The 18395-nt window shown below is 35.4% G+C and overlaps 1 protein-coding gene across 1 annotated transcript in view; it reads right to left on the bottom strand.

Moving 5' to 3' along the window:
* The window catches only part of ABCC9 (ATP binding cassette subfamily C member 9), a 116193-nt gene that overhangs the window by 76899 nt on the left and 20899 nt on the right, over positions 1 to 18395 (bottom strand). The window contains exons 7-13 of the mRNA XM_036251266.1: positions 17105 to 17299; positions 14238 to 14390; positions 13536 to 13691; positions 11590 to 11724; positions 9091 to 9253; positions 4097 to 4137; positions 3016 to 3158 (exon numbers count right to left, since the gene is read on the bottom strand). Of these exons, the coding sequence (XP_036107159.1) occupies positions 3016 to 3158; positions 4097 to 4137; positions 9091 to 9253; positions 11590 to 11724; positions 13536 to 13691; positions 14238 to 14390; positions 17105 to 17299 (986 nt within the window). The remainder of the gene's footprint in view (positions 1 to 3015; positions 3159 to 4096; positions 4138 to 9090; positions 9254 to 11589; positions 11725 to 13535; positions 13692 to 14237; positions 14391 to 17104; positions 17300 to 18395) is intronic.

The following is an 18395-nucleotide window of genomic DNA, read 5'->3' on the forward strand; positions in this document are numbered from 1 at the left end:
TTTGCACATTTTTCCCTTGGCAATAACATCTTTGGACATAGATGTTGCATTCTACATCAAATAACAGAAACCTAAACTCAAATTATTTATGAAGGATATAACATATCAACTTACATTCTCCTCCACGAAAGCAAGACACATAACTTATTTCCTTATAAATAAACCAAAGTGGAGAACTGAGGCAAGCATCCTGAAAAAATCTCTCTTATTCAAGTATTTTATTTTAGATGATAGTGACTTTTCTTACTTTTCTTCAGATCTCACTCTGTTTTACAAACTTACACTGGAACACGTCCTTATAAAATGTCCAGAAAATTCAAATGATGTGGAGTCCTGGGGTTGAAAGGACATAACCTGAAACATAACTTCCTCTTTCTTCCATTTTATTATGTGTATAGATGGGGTCCCACCCATTGAGCAATTTGAAGAAATTGTTTCTAACAAGTTAAACATTTTTAAAACAAAGCATAAAACTTTCCCATAGGAAATAATTTTACATGGCATGGAAATTTCCTACAGTAGAAACTTTGCAAGTCTCTTACATGCATGTATAACACAAATTAGAAGTAGGCTGCACCCCATTCTAAAACCCACTGAATTTATGAACGCATTTAAGAATGCAGCGAAGAACTTATGACTTCCACAGTCCTAAAAAAGAGGTTTCAAAATCAGCTGACCAAAGTCTCCGATTATAAACAGGCTGCTCAACTCGCTGTGGGCCAACTGGCATCAAAGAGTGATCACGGGTTCCCAGGCACAAAAGATATGCCGAGCCCAGTCAACAATGGGAAAACACTCAGTTGTGTTCCCAGAATCAGCACACAGTGGGGAAAAGCACTGGCCTCCTCTGTTGACCGCTCATCTCTGTAGGACCTACAAATCAACCACGGAAACTCATTTTAGAGAAGCACGTTTTTGTAAGTTGATCCCATTTGGCCTATGGCTTGGGAAATCTGGAGCTGAGCCTTGAAAACAAACTAGTCTTTATCAAACTGGCAAATGCCTTTTCCCTGGGACACAAGGAAGAGCGTACTATGCAGAAATATACAGAAAATATCACCCACTCTCAAAATTACCAGGATTTTCTACAGCAGGATTGTATACTGTGGACTTGAAGACATACCCAGATTTTTTTTTTTTTTTCATATCAACTTTGAACATCCTTTTACTGTAAACTCCTGATTTCATAAGAGTTACCTGGTATAAGTTATCAACTGCTTTCTATCTTCACCTGTAACAGCACAAAGTCAAATTTCAATTTAAAATGCAACCATGAGAGGGACAGCTATTAAATGGAGAAAATGAAAATAAGGACCAAAATAGCAGACTCTGGCCATTTATCAATTTTATTGTTTGAAGTAGTTCTCCTTCCAGAGCACTGCCTAATTTGGAAGTTGTGCTACAAAAATCAGTCAGTGATCTGTACAAGTGTTTCAGAAGACAGAACAATAAGAAAAGAAAATGAGGGCAGATGATGCCAGAGGGCCCAAGCTTTAAACTCAGCTCCAGAATTGGTTACTAATGGCGTGTCTTACAGAACAGGACTGAAATTATGTTATGATGCTATTGTAACCAATCAGAACTTGTTTTAGAATAAGATAACATTCATGCATTTTAAAGTTACTTGGTATTAAGATGATGTTAAGCCAATATAAACTATTGTCTAAAACTCAAGATTATAATATATTGAATATTAAATATTAGTTTTCTTAGTAATTCATGGACATTGGAAAAATTAGCTCATTTTAAAAGACCTTACAAAAGATGTTCTACATGGCTATCAGTGGCAAGACCATGCTTTGTATATTTAAGACCTCAATTTTCCAATTTTCCTTCAGTATTACAACATCTTGGCATTTCTTTCAAAGGCCAGATATAAATATAATGACTGTTTATGAAACATGCTGATGTTTTATAAAGTTTGTAAGATCTTATAGCAAAAAGCAGAATACAGCTTGAAAACTGCTTTGTTTATAATAAGGTCTTATACATGACAGACTATGGCACATACAGTGTCATATAACATATATAGTTTGGTAACATATTTATTATATAATACAAGTAAAAATGGTGGGGAAATGGTCATTATCATATTACATCTATTTTTATAGTTGTGCATTGCGGGAAATTGTGAGTCTGAGACAAATGCTACAGAAGCATATTTAAAATGAATAAAATATTGAGTGGCTTTATTAAGCCTTTCCCTTTGTACAGACTGTGAGCCTAGATATTTTTTTAAGATTATGATGTGATACGTTAATGTTGGTGAAAACAAAGCTGATCCAGCTTCACTGGAAAACATGACCATATTCATGAAAAATCTTAAAAATGTTTACACCTTTGATCTACTGCTTCAGTGGAAAACAATGTAGCCATGTTAATCAAGGACCTTAAAAATATGCATGCTGCCCAGCTAGTGCAGCTCAGTGGTTGAGCATCGACCCATGCACCAAGGGGTCACTGGTTTGATTCCCAGTCAGGGCACATGCCCAGGTTGAGGGCCCAATCCCCAGTGGGGGGCATGCAGGAGGCGGCCAATCCATTTTTCTCTCTCGTCGATGTTTCTATCTCTCTCCTTCTCCCTTCCTCTCTCTCTGAAATCAATAAAGAAAAAAATCTTTAAAGGTAAACAAAGATATATACCTCAATGACATATATATTATTTTTATGTTAAGGAGAGATCAAAACATTCTACATGTCCAATAAACAGGTAGACGTTAAATAAATTATAAAACTTCCAAACAATGGATTATCATATAACCAGAAAATATCATGGATTATGATCTAAATGAAGGAGAAAAATAATAAAAATAATAAGAAAAACAGGAGTCAAAGCTACATAAATTCAAATTTTTATTTTAGAATAATTATTTTTATATGAAATAAATAAAATACTGAAAGGTAGCACACCAAAATTTTTAACAATGAATATCTCTGAACAGTAATTTTACTGTTCTTTTTATACTTTTTTCAAATGTACTACTGTGACCATATTTGAGACATTGCAATGCATACCTTATGATGGCTTTCACTGCAAATCTGACCACTGTGGAAAGCAGGAACAATGGAGTGACCAGGATATGAAAGAGAGACAGTGAAGCAAATGCCTCTGCAGGTTTTAGATTGTTCCCGCTGGTATACGCATGGGTCACAAACGTCTGTGCAAAGAAAGGATTTCTTTAGAGAAAGCTGGAGAAAGTTTCATAAATGTTTACATTCAGTTTTATAAGCCTAACATTCTGCTATGCCGATATGTCCATTGCAAGTATGAAAACAATTACTTCATCCAAATTACTCCCTAAGAAAAATAATACTTATTATTGGTAGAATGCTTAATGGTTTTCATTCATTCTAGCAGCAAACATGCGAGAAGGGCAAAACAGATTCTGTTTACAGATTAGGTAACTGACTTCTGTTAAATTACTGAGTTGGGAGAATAACAGTGAGGATTAACAGAGTTCTTAACAACCAGCCAGGATCTTTGCAACCAATACTAAATTTTCTAAGAGAAAAAGAAAACATTCCATTGTTTTCAGGTCCGTATTGTGGACCTTTACTAAAACTGCCAACATTGGTGTCCAAAGCACACTTACTTACATTTCTAAATATAAGACTGGCTCCTGGGTTTGTAATTTAAGTTTAAAATATAATGTAATTAATTAACATTTTCTGGTTGTTGAACAAACACCATCCTGTTTGAAGAATGTCCAGTAACCAGGTCACGGAGATCAGAACAGTTAGTTCTCAACTACTGACAAAGTTGCTCCCAGGGCACAGTTGGCAATGTCCGGAGATTACTTTTTATTGTCATGAATTGGGTAGAGAGGGTTCTAATGGCTTCTAATAGGTAGAAGCGAGAAATGCTGCTAAACATCCAAATGGCCAAAACAGGACCTTACAACAAAGAATTATCTGAGCCAAAATGTCCACAGTGCCACGGTTGAGAAACCCTGCATTAGACCTATTAAAATGCAGACTCTAAAGGACAACTAGCATAGGTGAGGTATTATTTATTTCTACCCACACATTCCTGTTCATAAATCACTTCTAAACACTGACTTTGTTCCACGTCAAAAAGGAAGAAAATGTGTCTTACAGCAAGAACAGCGGCTATAGGAATTGCTGCATTCATGAAGACTGTGGAAAGAAATAAAAGACATTAGACTCACTGAACTCTGAAACATTTTTGGTAAGTTTAATTAATCATCTATTAATCTGTTAACCTTCCTTGAAGACAAAAAGGACCAGGTGCATTAGGGTACATCTTGTCTAAGGTCCACAAACATTTTCCAGTTGGCATTTCCTTGTCCGCAGTTGTATGAGCTCCTACGCGTTAGTCTTAACCAAAAAATGTTTTCCTTTATTGAAAAATTATTTTCTGTGACATGTTACAAAGCAAAATTCATACAAAATAATCTTTAAGTTGTGCAAGTTATTAGAAGTTAAAAATGTTTAGAGTATTTACAATCTTTATTTTGTTTGGTCTCAAAAACTAGTATAAATATATGAAAATTGAGTGATTATGCAGATGAAAAACAAGAATTTGACATCACTTCAAGTTCTCCAGCAGTAATATTAATTTTCACTCATAGACCTTTCCTTAATAATATAAGGTCTTCATATCCTAGACCTTCTGCTTATTTAAATATCTCTTCAGGAATATATTGCACTATTATTTGATAAGCATGATATGCATACCCGAAACAAGGAAAACATATTTTAGGCTAAAATTTTAGCATTTGGAAGTCATAGTAAAAATAAAAACCCAAGCTAATGACTTATAATTATATTTTTAAAATAAATTATAGCATTTTAAGGACTGAAGACCAAAAGATTAAACCAGTTGTTAACAGAGCCAGGCCATGGCAGAGTGTGAACTAGAACTTAGTTTTCTTAATATTCAGAAGACTGCCCACCCAAAAATCATCATCAGCTCTCATGAACTATCCTTACCACTGTCCACAGAATCAGTCTGTGCTTTTGCAGGTCCAAACATGCCTAAGTTCAAGCTCTTAACCACCAAGAACACAGTACCTAACTAAATCATAAAACTTAAAAGTGGTCTAACTGGAAGCCTATCATAAATACATCATCATGCATTTTTATCTTCATGACTTCTTTTATTTCTCTCCCCTATTATAACCTCTTCTGTGTCCTCTCTTTTTAGATCTAACTTTCAAAACCCAACTCGAGTCTTATGTCTGGAGAAAAATTGAGTTAATCTCTGCTTTTTAATAGCTGGATAATTGAGGGGAAGTTCAAGTTACTTAAGCTCTCTCCAACTCAGTCTTTAAATTTTTAATATGGAGTTAATAATAGAATCTAAATCACTGGACTGTTGTGAGGATTAAATGAGATGATATATGCAAAGTCACTTATGGAATAATTGGTTGAGTATCTGAATATATTTTTGTTGTTGTTATTAGTAGTACTAGTAGTAGTAGATCATTATTTCTGGCTGCATCCATCCTCCCTATTAGAATTTCAGGCGACTGCAGAGAGGAATGTATTGTGGGGGCCACTAGCTTAAAGTACTATTATATATGTAAGTGGATAATCAATCATTCCATCTGCTAGGATTTTGACACCATATTAGTAGTGGTACACAGCTGGAAGACAAATCTCATTCCCATTTCCTTTATAAAGCATTAGGGCTAGAATAAATGAGCTATGTACATCAAATATTTTCTCCAAAACCATTTCACAAGTGAAATGTTTATAATCTCTGAAAACTATTTTAGAATTCAAGAGGAAACAATATATAAACCTCCAAAACTTTAAGATGTTGGAAGTCTTGGGAACAATAGAGATGGGAAAAACTGACACACAAACCAAATCGAATATTAGTGGGAGTATTTTGGCTAAGTTCATAAGAATTGTACGAACAGAAACTCATTATTCTTGAGTACTCAGTGTCACTCCTTAAGAAAAAAACAACAATATTTTTGTAACAATTGCTTTTACAAAATTAGAGTTGAGGATACAAGTACTCTGTATTTAAAATTTCTTTTTTTTTTTAAATTAATTTATTTTTGTTATAGATGTTTCTCCTTCCCCCCCCCCACTGATTCCCCACTCCCTCTCCCTCCCCACCCTGTTCCCACCTTTGTTGTCCATGTCCATTGTTCATGCATACATGCATATAAGTTCTGTGGTTTCCCTCTCCCCCACCATTCCCTCTTCTGGGGATTGTCAGTCTGTACTCCACTTCCACGTCTCTGGGACTACCCCATTCCACAGACTGTTATGTTCATTATATTCCACAAATAAGTGAGATTATTGATACTTGTCTTTGTTTGGCTTGTTTAACTTAAGATAATACTTTCCAGGTCCCTCCATGTCGTCTCAAAGGATAAGAGATCTTTCTTTCTTACAGCTGCATAGCACTCCATTGTGTATATGTAGCACAGCTTTATGATCCATTCGTCTACTGATGGACATTTGGGTTGTTTCCAGATCTTAGCTATTGGTGTTTCAGGCTTCTTAGGGTATATTCCTAGAAGTGGGATCACTGGGTCAAATGGAAGTTCAATTTTTAATTTTTTGAGGTAACACCATATTGTTTTCCATAGTGGCTGCACCAGTCTGCATTCCCACCAGCAGTGTACTAGAGTCCCCTTTTCTCCACACCCTCGCCAGCACCTGTTGTTTGATGATTTGTTGATGGTGGCCATTCTGACAGGTGTGAGGTGATACCTCATTGTTGTTTTAATTTGCATCTCTCTGATGATTAGTGATGTTGAGCATTTCTTCATATGTCTCTTAGCCATTTTTATGTCCTGTTTGGAGAGGTGTCTATTTAGTTCCTCTGCCCATTTTTTAATTGGGTTCTTTGTCTTTCTTTTGTTGAGTTGCATGAGCACTCTCTCTCTCTCTCTATATATATATATATAGGAAATTAACCCCTTATCTGATATATCATTGGCAATTATGCTCTCCCATACAGTGGGTTGCCTGTCCATTTTGATGATTGTATCTTTTGCGGTGCAGAAGCTTTTGAGTTTGATGTAGTCCCATATGTTCATTTTCTCCTTTGTTTCTATTGCCTTAGGTGATGTATCAGTGAAAATTCTGCTGCGTATGATGTCTGAAATTTTGTTGCCTACAGTTTCTTCTAGGATTTTTATGGATTCATGAGTCACATTTAAATCTTTTATCCATTTTGAGTTTATTCTTGTGTAGAGTGTGAATTGATGGTCTAGTTTCATTTTTCTGCATGTAGCTGTCCAATTTTACCAGCACCATTTATTAAAGAGGCTGTCCTTACTCCACTGTATGCTCTTGCCACCTTTGTCAAATATTAATTGAGCATATTGCCTTGGGTCCATTTCTGGGTTCTCTATTCTGTTCCATTGATCTATCTGCCTGTTCTTGTGCCAATACCAGACTGTTTTGATAACACAGTGGCTTTGTATTATAACCTGAAATCTGGTAATGTGAGCCCTCCAACTTTCTTCTTCTTTTTCAAGATTGCTGTGGCTATTTGAGGTCTTTTTTGGTTCCATATGAACTTTTGAAGTATTTGTTCTAGTTCTGTGAAGTATGTCGTTGGTATTTTGATGGGGATTGAATTGAATCTATAGATTGCTTTGGGTAGTATAGACATTTTAATGATGTTAATTCTTCCAATCCATGAACAAGGTAGGTGCTTCCACTTTTTTATATCTTCCTCTATTTCTTTTTTCAATGTCCTGTAGTTTTCTGAGAATAGGTTCTTTATTTCTCTGATTAAGTTTATTTCTAGGCATCTTTAATTTTTTGGCGGTGATGGTAAATGGGATTGTTTTTCTAGTTTCTCTTTTGTGAGTTTATCATTGGTGTATAACAATGCTGTCAATTTCTTGACGTTAATTTTGTATCCTGCTACTTTGCCAAATTCATTTATTAAGTCTAGTAAATTTTTGATGGAGTCTTTGGGGTTTTCTTCGTATAGTATCATGTCATTTGCAAATAAGGACAGTTTCACTTCCTCCTTTCCAATTTGGATCCCTTTTATTTTTTCTTCCTGTCTGATTGCTGTGACTAAGACTTCCAGTACTATGTTAAATAAGAGTGGTAAAAGTGGTCAACCTTGTCTTGTTCCTGTTCTTAAGGGAAATGCTTTTAGTTTTTGCCCATTAAGTATGATGTTGGCTGTAGGTCTTTCATATATAGCCTTTATTATGTCAAGATATGATCCCTCTATTCCCAGATTGCTGGGCCTTTTTATCAGAAATGAGTGCTGGATTTTGTCGAATGTTTTTTCAGCATCTATTGATATTATTATATGATTTTTACCTTTCATTTTGTTTATGTGGTGTATCACATTTATTGATTTGCGAATATTGTACCTGCCTTATATCCCTGGGATGAATCCCACTTGGTCATGGTGAATAATTTTTTTGATATTGCTAGATTTGATTTGCTAGTATTTTGTTCAGGATTTTGGCATCTATGTTCATCAGGGATATTGGCCTATAGTTTTCTTTCTTTGTAGTGTCTTTTTCTGGTGTATTTAAAAGTTCTTGAAAATGTATTGGAAAAGAAGGTTTTATGTGATTGTAGTTTGGTTTCCTTCACTTGGAAATGTTAATGTTTTTTTCTCCTCAATTTTCAAAAGTGGCATTTCAAATACTATCTTTAAGAAAATATCATATCGTAAGCTCCAAAGAGACAGATAAGACAACTGCACATAATTTTTAAAGATCTTTGGGAATAAGAAGATCAGTAGTTAAATACAGTCAAATGAATTTATATACACAAATATTTACTGAAAACCCAGTCCATCCCAAGTGTAACTGATAGGATTTCAATTACCTGTACTGCTACCATCACTATCCTCATTTTATAGATGAAGAAACCCAGAATTTCACATGTAAAGTAACATAGCAAAGGCCCACAACTTGTAAAGCATCAAATTCCGGCCTACTTGACTCTAAGCCTGTGCTAATCCTACTCTTTAATTTAAATCACCTCGTGTCCAGTGACTACTGGGCAGTGCACATGTAGAAAATAAATGGGCTTCCTCTGATGAATAGAATGTGTCAATGATCACAACCTAAATGAAACTGACCACCTGTTTTATGGATCCTTGGAACAACAGCAACTTACTGGAGAGTGATGTATAAAGGGCAAAGGTTTTGAGACTGGATAGTTCTTTCATTCTTGTTTCTTCCACACTTTTGCAAAAGATGTGCTCCCAAGCATACAATTTAAGAAGTTTGATGCCTTTCAATATTTCATTTGTTTTCTTCAGTCTCTCAGTGGAATAATCCTATAAAACAAAGGAATGAAAAACAACAACAAAGCAAGCTACATCCAAGTGTCAGAGAAACATGGCCATGCTACTGACAGGGATTGGGGAGATCCTGAGTACTGACTGCTTGGCTCGCCCCCGGATTATGGCTGTGAAATATCTTGAGAAGTAAACTCTCTGTGCTCCAGATGTCAACTTTAAAATGAAGAGTTGAATGTGATGACTTCAAATTTTGTTTCACCTAAAAACTTTTATATATCTGTTGGTTTGGTTTAAATAAAAACAGTTTCTTAAATTGGATGTGATTTTTTTGAATTTCTACTGATACTATATACATAGATTTAGGGAAGTGATAAAGAAATTTCCAATGGCTTTCTTTTTTATTTTTTTTTATTTTTTATTTTTTTATCCTCACCCGAGGACATTTTTCCATTTTTTGTTCAGGTAGAGTGGGAGGGAGAGAGAGGAACAGAGAGAGAGAGAGAAACATCGATGTGAAAGGAACACATCGAGTGGCTGCCACCCGCACAACCGACCAGGGCTGGGGACAAACTGCAACCGAGGTACATGCCCTTAGCGGGAACCGAACCCGGGTCTCTCTGTACCGCAGGCCGACACTCTAACCGCTGAGCCAAACCGGCCAGGGCTCCAATGGCTTTCTTTTAATATCTAAACCATTTCCTTCTCCTCTCAGCACCCTCTCCCATACTTAGAAGAGAAACAATGAATTTAAGAAAACTTAGTTTGCTTCTCTCCCAGGAATGTGAGGGTACAGTGTTATGTGTGCTCACACTGAATCTTCATAACACAATTACTGAAACCAAGCCTATTATCTTTAACTTCAAGAGATTTCTACATATTTCTTCATAAGCTCTTGTTTAAGGCCTAAATTAGATCTACTGAATACTAACAACTTGGAACAACTGTAGAGAGATTTGTAGCAGATGCAAAAACCTCAATTTAGTCAACGGTTTCAGCTCCCTCTATCACCAAATATTAGCTTAGAATGAACGACTAGTCAGGCACAATATGACCTGTGAACAATCAAAGGGTTTGTAAAGTGGCAAAAGGTAGTGGAAGGAAGCAAAAGTAGCAAATAGCCTATTTTTATTCATCTTCCTGTCTCTTTGGGGCCTTACATGCCTATCAAATGACTGTTAACGAGTGAATGAAGACAGTATGAAAGGCTAAGTGAAAGATGAGTGAAGGTGCTCATGTCTCCACTTTGTGCCCCCTTCCACACCTTTCTGTGTTCATGTCCAGAAGGAAAAAGGGGGGAAGGCTCAGACAAAAATAATGAGTAATCTCCCCAGAAGCAGCAGAAAAACAAGTGATAAAAATCACTTGTGTGACATGCAACTTGCTAGTCACAGCAGAAACACTAACTTGGGAAACAATTCCATCAGTGGCATTATTCCTACATTTTATGCCTGATTTACAGATAGACAGCCTTGCTCATATTTAATCAAACTTTATTTCTAAACATGCTGTCAACAATTTTATTATTTGCAAATATTTCTTTAAAAGAAGCCAATTCTTGTTCAAATAAAATGATTTCATGGCAAATTGAAGCCAGAAAGAGTCAATATTTTGGCTTTTTTCTTGCTTGCTAAGTTGACCATGAACAGATTCAGTCAAAGCAGCTGCCACTGAAACATTTCAGTGTAACTCCATAGATCATCACATGGTTTGATTCAACTCTATGGAAATTGAATTTCAGAAGCACTAAACCTAATCCTTTATTTGTTTCTTGCTCCATTTCTCCCAGGTCAATGACTGACCTCCAATGGCCTCAAAGCACACAAGTGTATTCTCTAGGCAAGTAAGTGATCTAGAAGCAGATCCAAAGCCTCATCACCTCATGGCACTTAAAAACATCAGGAACTGTAATTCTGGTATGTTGAGTCTAAAATTATCAGGTCTTAAATTTCAATCCACTTTTAAAAATCATTTTGGCCCTGGCCAGTTTGGCTCAGCAGTTGGAGCATCGGCCTGCGGTCCAGAGAGACCGGGGTTTGGTTCCCACTAAGGGAGCGTACCTTGGTTGCAGTTTGTCCCCGGCCCTGGTTGGTCATGCAGGTGGCAGTCGCTCGATGTGTCCCTTTCACATCAATGTTTCTCTCTCTCTCTCTCCCTCCCACTCTATCTGAACAAAAAAATGGAAAAATGTCCTTGGGTGAGGATAAAAAAAAAATCATTTTGTAATACAGAAACTACATATTCACTGACTAAGAACTGAAAATGAAATAGAATGAGTTCCAAATAATCCTGAGTGGTATGTATTCATTTCCTGTATTTAAAAAATAAAATAGCATTAGATTTTCCTAATGAAGTTTCCAAAAAATGTTACTTACAAGAGTGCTCTTTTGAGCTTCTGCCAACTTTGTAGCAATGAAGTACTGAATTGGAGCAAGGAGCACAATGACAGCTGCACCAACCAATGCACTTAATCCAAGTAAATTATAAAGCAGAATCACTCCCATTATGATCTAGGAAGGAAACACACAGAAAAGGGGAAATAAATGGAGGTGTGGAGACCACTGCATGAAAGGACATATTTTTAAGTGAAAATATAATATTTCTTAATAGTTTATTTGGAAGTCAACCCAATTGTGACAATGGGTTTTTCTGTGATTTATTTGGGGAAAGCTAAGTTGTAGGAATTTATTTTTAGTATGATGATCTGTGCAACTGGTGTCAAACCAATCAATTTATTGCATGAAATTGCATAGTAGTCCCATAATGCTTCTGGTCTTCTAACGCAGTCTTCTAACGTTTAAAAGAACATGAAAATTTTCCTGAAAATGTTGTCACTCACCATAAACTTGATAGTCCATATTCTCTTGGAAATGTGCTAACTTTCCAAGGTGGGGAGGAAGGAAAGTAAGAGGTAGCATCATAACGTGAGGACATTTAATGACAAGGAGTCTAGGCCTAACTAAAACTGAAGATGCTAAAGTTGGTGCCTTATCTCACCACCCTTTTAAAGTTTACTTCCCAAAACCCAGGCTGACTCACTTAGCCTACCCTCTCTGGTTTGTCACTTTCCTCTACTTCCTTTATTTTTTTCCTGAAAAATTGTTCCCAGTAGTTCAGCCTATCATGGCTCAAAATGTCAACTAATGGACTGTATTCACACAGTTAAAACTTCTAACCACATCCTATAAGCCAATGATAACAGCTTATTGTGGCCTTCTAGAGGCAACGGAACATGTTCACTGCCTGACTAATTAGGCTCTTTGGGAATTCCAATCAAAACAAAAACTTCCTTAACATCATCCGCAATGCAGTCATTCGGAGGCAGCCAAGAACTTTTGGTGCACTAAATTACACCACACAGATGGTTGACCTGTATACAGTACATCTTGATAAAGTGAGACAAAGCATATTTTAAATCTTACTTTGTACCAAATACTACAGAGTGTAGTTTTATTTGACTTGGATTTCCATTAAAAAATAGAAAGGCAACAATAAATAAAAAAAACTACCATATCTTCTTTATTATTTTGTATACTATAATAAATGGGATACACAGGGACATGGATGACAGACTTCATTGAGTAAGATCTACAGTTTAAGCTCCATTTACAGGATACAAAACTTGAGATAATTAAAAATATTCAGTATCACACAGAGAAAAAACTGAATACATTTCTTTTGCCATTTTTACCCATGAGGGGGAAAAAAAACGTGTCTACTAAAATACTATTTTCCATCAGAAATAGCTAAATAGCCCTGCAGTTTGTGGGTGTTCTTATTACCTTATAACATTTGACATTTATAACATACCAGCTATTGAAAATATGCAATGGATTAAAGTAATTGCTCTAGTTTAAAAATGCTATAAGAGAGTTTGTCAAAATGAAAGGGGTCAAGCCCTGGTTCTGTGACTTGCATAAACTTGGGCAATAACAATAACTAACAATTACAGGGGGCCCACAAAATGTTAGGCACTGTGTTAAATGCTAACACATATTAACTTATTTATTCTTGACAATTCCAACAACTGTACAAGGCAGATGTTACTGTCATTGGCATCTTACAGTTAATAAAACTAATGTTTTGAGGGGTTAAACACTTGTGTAAAAATGGAAGCGAGCAGATATTTAAACAAGCGACATAATTCCAAACCCCTTTTTCTTAATCTATGTCATAGCATTTCTGAGTCTCAGCTTCCTTCTCTACAACATAGGTATAACATTAACACATTCAAAAAGTTTACCCTTTACTGAGATAAATGTCTTACACTTGTTTTGTTTTATTTCCTCTGCAAATGATAATATAACTTATATTGATTTACCTGAACAGGCATAGCCCATAGATTGGGACACAGGAACAAGAACCACATGAGTTGATTGGTTTCAATGGCAACCAAGTTATTGATCTGTCCCAGGGTCATCTCACCCATGGATAAATTAGATGTAGAGAGCCTAAGGATTTTATTGTATATCATGGCCTGCAAAGAAAGAAAGAAAGAAAGAAAGAAAGAAAGAAAGAAAGAAAGAAAGAAAGAAAGAAAGAAAGAAAATGTATTTGAAGCTCTAAATTTAATAATCAACACTATGCTTATTTACTTTTATTTTAACATAATGTTACAATTTTTTTCAAGGAAAAAAAACCCTATAATGCCATCTTAAATCAACCATCATTTTCATTTTAGCATATCAGTCCTCAGTTAAATACAAAGTTATTTTTTCGTTGATATAATCAAAACATATATCCAAATTTCAACATGAGCTCTAGAACAAACAGAAACAGAGATAAGTAAATGCAAGATTTCAAAATATTTTTCTTAATATATTATTGTAAAAGTTATTTTTAATTCAACAGGTTTATTAATTAGCTCTATGTTTCTTTTATTAAGTTGGTCCTAGAAGTGTTGATGGTATCACATCAAAGTGAAAATGACATACAAAAACAAAACTGAAGCCACTACCCTTCTTGTCACTAGATGGCATATGGTATTTTAAAGAACTAAAGATCACTCAAAGCTTGTACGTACCAACAGAGCCCCACGGAGGTTAATGCCCGTCTCTATGGTTACATAGTAAGAAGCCTGCAAAAATGTCCGTTGCAGAATAAGGGCCAAGAACAGAAGAACTGCTAGAACATAAGCATTTTCGAGAAATTCCTTTGATGAGAGGGCTCCTAAATTCTTGTCCCAAAAGAAAAAAGACATAAATTAAAACCAATCTTTTCATATACCAGTTGGACAGTTTGTGTTTACTCAATGGTATATGATTTTTAAATCTAAAAACGCAGTATCTTTATAATACATCAGTGGAATGACCCACAAAAAGGCAATTTTGGGTTTTTCTCAAAATGTCCATACAGTTCAATGCATAAGATCCCAAATTGATCATTATGATAGCTGGAAGTGCCTGATTGTAGGAAAAAGGTATATTTTAATTTCTTTTTAATTTGAGTACATTTTCTGCAAAGATATATTAGTAAAATGGGAAGTAACAAATGAAGATAGAAGTTAATTTAGACTGTAACATAGAAGTAAAAACACAAAACATAGTTGGTTAGCAAGTCCAACGGAACAAAAATACAATTTCTTTTTTTAAAAATATTTTTTCTTTATTGATTTTACAAAGAGAGATAGAAACATCGATGAGAGAGAACATTGATTGGCTGCCTCCTGCATACTCCGCACTGGGGATCGAGTCATGAACCTGGGTATGTGCCCTGACCAGGAAGTGAACTGGCAACCTCTTGGTGCATGGGTCAATGCTCAACCCTGAGCCATACCAGCTAGGCAAAAAAACACAAAACTGATTGTTGGTCAGCAAGACCAGTGGGACAAAAATACAATTTCTGCAGCCTCATTAATTTAAAACGATTCTACAGAGTAGACTTTTTCTGATTTTCATATACCTTTATTTATATTAATGAAATAAAGGATAAATTATAAAATACATAACTTGGCTATTGATTTCACTCACATGACACTTCCACTAATAAAACACAACTTAAAAAAAACAGTAGTTTTAGTAGGAATATGACTTAGTCATCATAAGGAAATACAAAACGGATTGCTTTTTGTTTGCAACAATAGCACATGGTAATTTGTGTGTTAGAAGTGAGGGAAAGATGCCCTGGAGGATGTGGCTCAACTGGAGGGGAATTCTTCTGCACATCAAAAGGTCGCAGTTTCAATTCCTGGTCAGGGCACATACCCAGATTTCGGGTTCAATCCCCAGTCAGGGTGTATATGGGAGGCAACTGATAGATTTTTTTCTCTCACATCAGTCTCTCTCTTTCTTTCTCTTTTTCTCCCTCCCACTCCCTTCCTCTCTCTCTCAAATTAATAAAAACATATCCTCGGGTGAGGATTATATAAAAAAAAGAAGTGAGGAAAAGTTAATACTCAAATAAGGACATCATGTCAGTGTGCGTACTCCTTATTTTATATGGTTTAGATCAATTCGATTCTACTTCTGGTCCCTTCCTCTTCTTTCATGGGGCTACATAAAATCAGTTAAGTTCTGTTCCTGCTCAGAAAAACGCATGGTGCCCTGGCCGGTTTGGCTCAGCGGTTAGAGCGTCGGCCTGCGGTCCGGAGAGACCCGGGTTCAGTTCCCGCTAAGGGCATGTACCTCGGTTGCAGTTTGTCCCCGGCCCTGGTTGGTCGTGCGGGTGGCAGCCATTCGATGTGTCCCTTTCACATCGATGTTTCTCTCTCTCTCTCTCTCTTCCTCTCTCTCCCTCCCACTCTATCTGTACAAAAAATGAAAAATGTCCTCGGGTGAGGATAAAAAAAAAAGAAAAACGCATGGCTAATAAATGTAAGGCAGAGGGATGATAAAATTCTATGTGAAATTTAGATATCTGTATGTAATTAGGCTAGTAGGGACAAAACATCACAAAAGTACAAATACATGCTCCACGAGCATTAATATATTCAAGGAACTGAATGGACTAAGCATATGGGCACAAATATAAACTATTCACAGTCATTCTGTTTAAAAAAGCTTACAACCCTTCATTATCAATAGCATTTGTGTCAAGGGCCAACATGAAGTAAACAATGTGTTAGGGGAGGACCAAGGAGACTCAGATTCCAACTAGGACAATCAGATGTGGCTACACTGAGAAGGCAGTATTTAATGAAGGATTTGAAAATACATACAATTTTAATAGGTGAAGAAAAAATAAGAGGAAATCAGATTGAGAGAGTAGAAAGAAATCAGACTGAGAGACTAGAAAAGGAAAATCGGTGCATCTGGATTAGCATTTCTACCTATGAAACCAGAAAAATGAACTCTTAGAAAGAAACTAGGAAGTTCATGATGCAGAGTTTATTAAGGATAGAAAATATAAGATTATAAATTTATAACAGCAAATATCTTATACTATATAGACTCTAAATTAGTAACTTAATATCTAATAAAAATTTCATAATGTGCCTTGCCCTTATCACTGTGAATCAGGATGGCTTTAGTAGATTATAAAAAGGAAATGTACATATTAAAAATCACATTGCTAACATTATTGGTCATAGGCCTCTAAAAAAGTGACTCAGCCACCCTTCACGTACTCACCCATGAAAATTCTTTAAAGGATTATTATAAAGATCAAATAAAATAACCAGTGTGAAACTTCAGAGCATAGTTTCTGACACACAGTAAATGCTTATTACATTTTCACAAGCTCTGAATCTGAGAAAAGATTTTGTTGTCCAGATCCATTCAATGAATACATAAACACAAGATATTCTCCACAAAATTGTTTCCTTTTTATAAAATCAATCAATTCTTTATAAATAAGGCTGTTTGAACTGATTATAATATTGCATTAATAAAAAGTAACAATTACACTGAAATCTGCCAATAATGTTTCCTTTTAAAAGTACTAGGAACTTACTCCTGCTGTGTTATTTGTCCCATTCTGAGTTTCATTCACACGCTGCACTATTCCAGAAATACAAAGAGGTCCAGCAAAACCCAGTAAGTCGGCAAGATAACGGAATGTGCTACTAAGTAGAATTGGTCGCCCAAAAGCTCTGTACATTGCTAGCCATATAGATGGAGTCCGGTTTGGATGGTCTGCTACTTTTTTCTGGGAAAAACAAACAAAAACACCCAACCTAAATAAAATGACTAGAGCAGCAATTAATCTAAGCCACTATGAAAATTGCTTCTAATATTTTTGATGATGTTTTAAAGGTTTATAAATAACTGTTAATGAGTCCCTTTCAGTACAGTATGCATGATTTTCTATTCTTGTATTCTATGCTACTAAATGCATTTTAATGAAATAGAGATAATAAAGAGTAACCTGGAGTTTTTCAATGACATTATATTATTTTTACTTGTCAAAGAATGACCCAAAATTCTTAAGGCTGAATTAATTTTAATTCCCTTTGATTTAGAAAATGTAGATCTATCATGAATATAACAAACAACATTGTCTAAAAAGAAAATAGTAATGTACAAAGATCAAGTTTACTAGCAGGCTAGTCTAGATTTCTGGAGTTACTACATCACAAGACATTCTCTTAACAAATTATTAGAAGCTAAACAAAACAGAAGATCCCTACTTCAAATTGTTTCTCTTCCAGGTATTTCCCATTTCTGTGAATGGTAGATACTTTTAAAAAATAATAATTATTATTATTAATAATTTATTTATTTTTGTTACAGATGTTTCTCCTTTTTCCCCCATTGACACCTTCCTCCTGATCCCACCCCACCCCCCAAGACATTGTTGTCTATGTCCACTGGTTATTCATATATGCATATAAATTCTTTAGTTTATCACTTCCCTCCCCCCACCCCACTACTCTGAGGTTTGTTAGACATGTTTCCTTTAAAAAATGCAAATTAAAGAATGCATCCCCGCTTAAGCCAACTCATGGCTTCATAGATCTTCAGTCGTTTATTGACAAGATTTTAAGAGCTAAACAATCATCATAATTATGTCTTGGAAAAAAGATCAATAAAGTTTTTTCATAGTGTCAAAGAAGAAAACTCAACTCAATAGAGTTCAATCATGTTTCATATTCAATTTCCTGTTAGATGAATAATTTGATTATTTTTTAAGTTTTTGATAAAAGGCAATAACATACCAACTTCAATCCAATCTGTGTTATAAGAGGACTCAAAAACTTAAGCTATACTTAGGCTATACTGTTAATCTTTACTTTAGCACAGTA

The sequence above is a fragment of the Molossus molossus genome, unplaced genomic scaffold (genome assembly GCF_014108415.1).
Source record: "Molossus molossus isolate mMolMol1 unplaced genomic scaffold, mMolMol1.p scaffold_m16_p_10, whole genome shotgun sequence".
Classification (NCBI taxonomy): domain Eukaryota; kingdom Metazoa; phylum Chordata; class Mammalia; order Chiroptera; family Molossidae; genus Molossus; species Molossus molossus.